The sequence below is a fragment of the Populus euphratica genome, unplaced genomic scaffold, assembly GCF_000495115.2.
Source record: "Populus euphratica unplaced genomic scaffold, PopEup_1.0 scaffold470.1, whole genome shotgun sequence".
NCBI classification, from domain to species: Eukaryota; Viridiplantae; Streptophyta; class Magnoliopsida; order Malpighiales; family Salicaceae; genus Populus; species Populus euphratica.
This window is the reverse complement of record NW_011500353.1, coordinates 139,377-147,833: the sequence shown is the minus strand read 5'-3', so window position 1 is coordinate 147,833 and position 8,457 is coordinate 139,377. Positions and strand designations below refer to the sequence as shown.

Below are 8,457 nucleotides of genomic sequence, written 5' to 3'. Positions count from 1 at the left end.
GTTAGACAAGGTAATTTTTCCTAAGGGTTTAATTTATTTTAAACTAGTTGTAATTGAGGGTAATGAGGTACTGAATACCAAAATCATCAAATTGGGAAATAATTTAGGAGGTCCTATCTATTCAATCAGGGGCATAATTAAATAATTTACTTGATTTTAATGTCAAAAAAGAATATTTTGAGATCTAAAGGCCTTTCTTAAAAGGGAAGAATTAAATGATGGTTTCTAAACTAGGCTAAGGATATAATGAGAGATTTTAATTGCTTTTTTCAATTAAAGCCTTATCTGAAAAATCAAAAGCCTTATAGGTATTAACTTTAACAAAAAATGCTAATCTTTATGGAGCATTTTGAAATTTAACAAGGCTAGCAACACCATTTCGATGCCAGGTATATAATCATCTCTTCACCTTTTTGTCTTTCTTCAAAGAAACATTTTCAACCCTAACCATCTTGAGAGATTGAAACCCCAACAACAACTCTCATTTTCTCTCGAACCTTGTCTATCCTAATATTGTTTTACCGAATTTAGGCTTTGCCATGTTAAATTAAATGTTGTCCTTTAAAACTTTAGCATTGTTTGTTTTTACACTAAGAGAACTTTTGGTTTATGTTTATCTATTTATGATTCTAATCCTTGTTGTGATTTTATCGTTTCATTTTGGTTTTGACAAAGAGCATTTGACTCTTATACTATTTTAGCTAGCTTTACATGTATTTCATTTGCTTTAACAATCAAAGTCTAGAAGGAGAGAGAAAGAATTATAAAAATCAATATCTATAATAAGAAGGCTAAAGAGAAAAACATTAACAATCAAAGCTTGTGAATTTATGCTTGTATTTTCAGGTCATTGAAATTTCTGCATTAAGTCATTTCAACTCCGATTTAGAGATCTCAATACTCTAAAGAATCTCTGTTGTCTAGTAACTTATTACTTTATTGTTTAGGTATATTAACCCCTCTTCCTTTTTTTTCATCATTAATTTCCAAGTTTGTGTTTTTATCTCAAATTTATATTATTAGCTTAAGTATTGATTATTTTTGAGGAAATGACACATTTTAAGTAAAACTTGTGTATTAAGGTATGATGGCTTTTAAACCATAATTACAAGGCCAATACTAAAAGGCCTATTAGGTTGACTTTTAAATTTTAAAAAATAAATAAGCTCATTTCTATTTTGTTAACAATATTAATTTAAATAGTCTAGCTATTCAACCTAAGTGCCTAAGATAAATGGACTTCATGTGAAACATTACCTTGGATATTGAAAATGAATAGCCTTTGTTTTCAAAATTAATTTTTAGGCCAAAGAAGAAAAAAATAATTATGCTTTTTACTTTGACACAAACTCTTCAAGAGCCATGATCTTAAACCCTGAGAAGAACAACACCTTTCTTTTTATTTTTAAAATAATAAATGAGTTCATAAAAATTTAAACCTAATATTTTCCAAAATTAGGAGTATTGGTTTTTAAAACAAGTTTTATATTTATGTTTAACAAGTGAAAACAAATGGCAATGAGATTGTCCACTCACATTGATGAGGTGGACCCAAGATAAAATTTAATTAAAAAAATGAGAGTGAACTATGAAAGAATCACTATAAAAACTTAGTCCAAAATTAACCTTTAAGTCCCTAGATCTTTAATGTAAATCTCATAGATATTAATATAAAAAAACTCATAGTTAAATAGATTCTTTTTGAGAAAGCTAAATTAAGATTTGATAGATTCCAAAACTACTACATTTTATCTAATCTAAACATCCAAAAATCTTATAGACATCCAAGAACATTAATAAACAAACAACTTGAAGTAGGATTAAACAAAGAAAAAAATAACATTTTATATATTAATCAAAATCAAAACTAAAGATATTATTACACCAAGACAAGTTTATAAACATGTAAAATAAACTAGAGGTGTGCTTTATAGACATCACCTACTAGGTTAGAGGAAGCTTATACCTTCAAAGCTCACTAATGGTTATGCCCCTTCATGTTTTTCTCTAGCAAAGTTTAGCTTTACCACACTTAAAGCTTAAGAAATCTTTGTGTTAGGCTTCTAAACATTCACATCCTTTTCTCCCTTTAATTTGTTAGGGAATATGTACAAGGTTTCAAGCTAGAATTTTGATCAAGGTTTGATCATGATTTATCAGTGCTTGAACCTCTAATAAAAACAAGAAGGGTTTTGAATGGTTTTAATATTGGAAGCTCTATACCTTGCTGGTTTTGGAACAAGCTTGATTTTGAAAATTTTGGTGGTTTTGTTAAACTTGGAGACTAATGAGCTGTTTCTAGCATTTTAATCTTAAGATAAACGTGTTTATCCCTTGATAAGAACCATTAAAAATATTTGAAGTGTGAAGACATGAAAAATCTAATGGTTTTGCAAAATATATGTCACAAAGCTAACTAAATTGATCATTTTCACGACTTTGTTAGAGCAAATCCACTGTAAACATCATCAGAGACCACCTAAAGATGGTAGAGGAAGTATATAATTTTTGTTTAGATCCAATTTTACTCAATTAAGAGGTTTAAATTTTCACATTCATTTATTTGAAGATGCAAACTCAATTAGCTTAAAACTACCCAAAAAAGAAGATGATTAGTGCATTTTGAACAGGAACTAGACGTTTAGGTTAACCACCAAGAAATTAGGTTTTTTAATATAGGATTTGGCTAAAATTCAATCTAGCCCTTAGACTCACAAATTATCACGACCCGAATCTTGAGTCCATAATTGGCAGTGCAAGAGTGGTGTCAAAAAGACACATCACCTGTGCCAAGCCTTAGAACGAACATATTAAAAAAACAAGTTATTCAAAAATATGCAGCATTTTATAATCTTCAAAAATAATATATTATTCAAAATTGATGAAACCAAAAGATAGTTCAAAACTTCTCATCAGTAATTAAAAAAATTTTATAATACTCATTACATTGTTAAAAATCCAAACTTAATTAAAATAAAGTAACAATGGAGTGTCTAAGACATCTAATCAAAACAAAACTAGTTCAAAACTTCTCATCAGTAATTAAAAAAAAATTATAATACTCATTACATTGTTAAAAATCCAAACTTAATTAAAATAAAGTAATAGTGGAGTGTCTAAGACATCTAATCAAAAAAAAAAAAAGCACATCGAATCAAAACAAAAAGAAAAGCCTTGTAAAATAAGTAAGGCATACCAACAAAAAACTGAAGAAATATAAACACTCAACAAAATTCACTTGTTATCAGAAACTAAGAACTTGAGATAATATCAGGAATAAGGGGTGAGTTCAACCAACTTAGTGAGAAAATAATATTTAATATATATTTTAGATATTAATAGTTTGCAAAAGGATATATCTTGATATACATATACATATTATCATAAAGTAGTGGAATGTATGTCAGAGATGAGATGACACTTGAAGGTGATTAGATGACACCCGAATGTGACTACTGTGGGATGATCAATCGCCATAGGCTGATGCCTTTCTTACCAACTAGATCTACAAAATATTATGTGCACATAGGCTAACTACTCTCCGTTAACATGGAGTTACTAACAAGTCTAATATCAAGGTATAATAGATATTCACAGAGTCATCAAATAAATGTATATCATATCCAATAGAATTTAGTTCGACAAATTATGAGTGCAAATTTAATAATAAATGAGTACTTAAAAAATAAAGCAACATATATAAATATTCAAGAAATTAACTAGTTGTACTCATCGTATAATCAATATACATATTTATTTATAATATATACATATTAAAGATTATCCCACTCACCCAAAAAGTTTAAAACTAAAAGAAATATCATATTAAAGACTTGAAAAACCTATTGAGGATTGTTAGGAGAATATGTAATAAATATACGAAATATATTCAAAAGCAACTCAAAGCAATACAAATAAAAGATTCCAATATATAAAAGAAAATCAAGTTTAGTCTCCTAGATTTAGGGACTAAAATGATAATTTTACCAAAATCGGACCAAACTATAAATACATAGCCATAATAAAATTTAACCCATAAACCATCCTTAATTCTTTCTAGAACAAACTAAGGACCGAACTTTAATTTTTATAAAGTTTAGGAACTAAAATTTAAATTTCTAAAATTAAGGAACCAAACTAAAAATATTCCAAATCAATGATCAAACTGAGATTCATTATTCTTAAACTTATAATAACACTATCCAAAATTTCAAAAAAAATTTAGGTGTCGAATTATAATTTTTTTCAAAGTTTAGTGACTAAACTATACTTTTCATAAATCAAAGACCAAAATAAAATTTCATCATCTTCAACATCAAGACCATTCTATCCAGATTTTTAAGCAAGGTTGAAATGAATTTCTTAACCCATAAAAATCAATTTAAACAAATCAACTCATAAATTCTTATTTCTAACAACATACTCAAAATCAATCACTTAACATAAAACCTCTAATAATCATAAATTAATCTTAACAATATAAACTTCAAATCCTTATAAGCTCTAATATTTTTTTTTTCACCCTTTCATAAATAAATCATAATAAAAAGTAACATGAAAGAGAGCATCACTTACTTGCTACTTCCATCGTTCTTGAATTCGAAAAACTTAAGATCATAAACTAAAATTCTTGGTTTGATAAGGAGAGTTATGACCGCCATTAGATTTAGAAACTAAAATTCTTGGTTTGATAAGGAGAGAGTTATGACTGCCATTAGATTTAGAAAAAAAAAAAGTAATTCCCTTGCAACTTTTTCTTATATATCTAGGTTAATTTAGGTTGGGTTTGGGTTGACTTAAATTTGAGTTTGGGCCAAAATTTTAGGTCTTACATAAATCTTCTTGATTATATCTTAAATTACCTTGTAACTTCTATTTTTTTGCAATTTTTTCTCCTTACCAAATTCAATTAACAACCCTAAAGTTCAATGCCTTTTCTATTTTAGTCTTTGGTTACTAATTTATGCAAATTGACCCTTAATTGACTATTTATCTTTTTATTTTCTTTAATTTGGCCTTTGATTTTTAGATTTTAGTCTCTTAAGTTGGATGCTTTTACAAAGTGATCCTTAGTTTTGCATTTTTTCAATTAAGTTTCTAATTGTCTATCAAACTTCAATATTTGTGCAATCATGCCTCAAATCTGACTAAATTAGCTTTTAAAATTCCAATTAAACTTCAAATTTTAATTTCTTAAAATTAAAACTCAAATTGAACTCAAAAACTAATTTTTTTTGCAATTAAAGCCTCAATAAATTTAATTAAATCCTGAAAAATCCCAATTGATTCTTTAAATACCCAATTTTGAATTTTCCTTTCTAAATTCTGTTTTCCAATTTAAAAGGCCTTCATCAATTTATATTGGACTAGAAATTTTTTCAACTTTGTATATTTTGATCCTTCTCAACCAGTTTTTGATAATTTTCTTGGCGTTCTCCATGTTCTCTCCACTAATATATTTTTTTTATTTTCTGATTTGTTTTATTTTTCTTATTTTTTTCTCTCTTTTGTATATTTATGTGGGCTTCAAAATTAAAAAAATAAAAATGATATTGTTCAATTAACAATATCATCCATAATGAATTTAAAAATTCAAAATTTTGAAAAGTATGGTTCAACCATGCAATGCCAACTTAATGTACAACTTTAACCACCAAATTATGAATCATGACCCAAAACTTGTAAAGGAATTATGCGACAAAATACACATATCCAAATACATTTTTTTATACACACAAAATCATTAGAGAAGATGGCTTAGCATGGGTAAGGTGTGAGAAACCAGGCTGGCTGAATTATAAAGCAGCAATGCTCCTTTGCTTTTGTTCTAGTCTTAAAATACTAGTATGACGTTTTAGTGTTGAGAAAGTAGTTACTTCGACGTGGTAGCCCCACACATGTTGGCTGGTGTAAGGTTGGAAAGTCCCTCTCTCTGTCCTAACTTTCGGATTCTCCCCTTAAAGAAGCAATTATGCGAAGGGGCTATTCTTAGTTTTATTTAGAACTCACTCAAACGCCATAACCGCCCAACTACATGTCCTTCTCTCATTGACAACAAAGCCCTTCACCCACTTCCCTTCGTTAACCTTGTTCTTTCTTTCTTTTTTTTTTCTTTTTTTTTCATTCAACTACCGAGCTTTACTCGAATATTTTATGGCACCATTGTTGATTACATGATCGCAAGAAATTGCTTGCAGCTTTGCACGTACGAGACATTGTAGTTGTTCATGAGTATATGTATATATACATATACACACGCATTAATTGATTCATTATTTATAGAAAAGGGTGGTATGGGCATTTCATTCAAGGCAGCATGTATAATTAATTACATACAGCATAAAGGAATCATGGTCTATTAATCATAGTATAACAAACGGTTTGGTGATAACTATTTAGGAAAGTTGGCATGAGTTTAAAAGAGGAGACACCGTTCCTCCTCCTCGCTCTTCCTCCTCCTACCTAGCTTACCTTGCCTTTCCTTCTGTTATACAAATAAAGGCAAATCTTCAAATGGACTGCTCAATTTGTAGCTCCATGCCATTGATCTTAAGGCCTCCAAGGAATACCATATGCGGAGCATGCTACGAGGGAGCTAAGAGCGTCATCACCTTGATGAACAAGCTTGAAAGTGATGAAACAGCTGACAAGGCCACCAATTCTCTACCTTCTTCGCCAAATCCGTGTAAGGCAAGCTCTGCTTTTCTACTAGCTAGTTGATTTCTTCATTTGTTAATTAGTTCATATATATATATATATATATATATATATATATCCATCAATGCAGTAGACACATGCAATTAGCGATATATATTCAATGGCTAAGAGTTTCCATCACACAAAGATCACTGATTTGAGGTGTATTTCTAGGTCCTAGCTACAAGATACGGGTTTTTTTATGACATTGATCGACTCGATTAATAGCATTATCATTCTTTTTTTTTTCTTTTTTTTCTTTCATCTATTAACATTTAGATAGAAAAACAAAATTATGAATCTGAAATCAGTTTATGTAGATAAAAGAGGTTGAACTGTTATTCAGACACATCATGCGTACGTCTCTAAGAGGACATGGCTAGGTTGCACTTTCTAATCTTTATGGGTTATGTTTTCAAGGCCCAAAGTAAGGAGGAAAAGAGATAAATAAATGAAGAAAGAAACATTTTCTAATAAAAATACATACCCTAAACGTGAATCATGAACGGGAAAAAAAATCAATCTAATTCGTTTATGATCATTAATAATAAACATTGTACAACTGCTCTTTTATTTTTTCTTTTTCAGCCTCAGCCTCTTGCTAATATTCCAAGATGGATGATTAGTATGAAGGATAGAGAATCTGAACTAAATGAGAAGATAAGTTTTCTCAGTAGCTTTGTTGCCTTATATAAAGATCAAATTCTCACGGACATACAACTCAAGCCTGGCAATGAGGGACCTTCCTTATCTGCACACAGAGCATTACTGGTGAGCTCAAACACAATATGTATATTTCTATTATCTAAGGAATTCGAAGCTGAATTCTATGGAAATTGCTAGGAAAGTGCCCCTACCTATTAATTGCTTGGAATATACGTTCGATCTTGTGTCCAATGCTTGTCGAAAAAGCATTCTTAAGCAATCATGTCTTATAATTAACTGTGTACTTGTTGTCCTTGTAAACGCCCAGGCAGCAAGATCTGAAATATTTAAAAACATGCTGGACTCAGATGCGTACAAAGCTCCTGCAAGCGACACCATAATGCTTCCTGAATTGAACCATCAAGAGCTTGAGTCTTTATTAGAATTTCTTTACAGTGGAAGCTTGCCTAGCGAAAAGCTGGAGAAGCATGTCTACTCATTGACCCTTGCAGCTGATAAATATGATATTCCATACCTGCTCAAATTTTGCGAAAGGCATATGCTCAGATTCCTGAACTCGTCTAATGCTCTTGACGTGTTAGAAATCTCGGATACTTGTTCCAACAAAACACTAAAGGAGACTGCCTTGAATTTCATTGTAAAAAACATGGAGGATGTAGTTTTTTCTACTAAATATGAAGCTTTTGTACCAGAGAACCCACATTTAGCTGTGCAGATTACGAGGGCTCTTTTGATGGATGTCAAAAATAGAAGAAATAGTGACGTTTGAACAAAAGAGCATCAAAGTATTCTATAAATTGACGCCACATTCAACAAGATCGAATGTGCACGATTCATCTCTGTACGAAATAAATTATTGAGAAGTTTATTATTTTATAACCACACCCCGTTATTCTCACATTCCACATTTTAATGATATAAGAGGTTCTTATAGTATTGATTTTTTTTTTTTTATTGAGAATCTTTTTAACATGACACATGAATTACTAATTTTTACTTTGAGTCATGATCCAAAAAAGGAATAACCTTTAAAGTATGATTCAAAGTTAAGAATTGCTGCACCCAAGGCAACGGCCCAGCAGGGGAATGGCGCCT

At 30.0% G+C, this 8,457-nt stretch overlaps 1 protein-coding gene across 2 annotated transcripts; it reads left to right on the top strand.

Moving 5' to 3' along the window:
- The first annotated feature begins 6,373 nt into the window (after nucleotides 1–6,373).
- LOC105113975 (BTB/POZ domain-containing protein) lies at nucleotides 6,374–8,202 on the top strand. Of its 2 annotated transcripts, none has more exons than XM_011010347.1 (3): nucleotides 6,374–6,690; nucleotides 7,285–7,467; nucleotides 7,670–8,202. In XM_011010347.1, exons 1-3 carry the CDS (start codon nucleotides 6,514–6,516, stop codon nucleotides 8,129–8,131), a joined length of 822 nt encoding a protein of 273 aa, XP_011008649.1. In that variant the 5' UTR covers nucleotides 6,374–6,513; the 3' UTR covers nucleotides 8,132–8,202. The 2 variants fall into 2 exon arrangements, with proteins under 2 accessions (XP_011008649.1, XP_011008651.1); XM_011010349.1 differs by having other exon boundaries at nucleotides 6,544–6,685.
- Nucleotides 8,203–8,457: the final 255 nt, after the last annotated feature.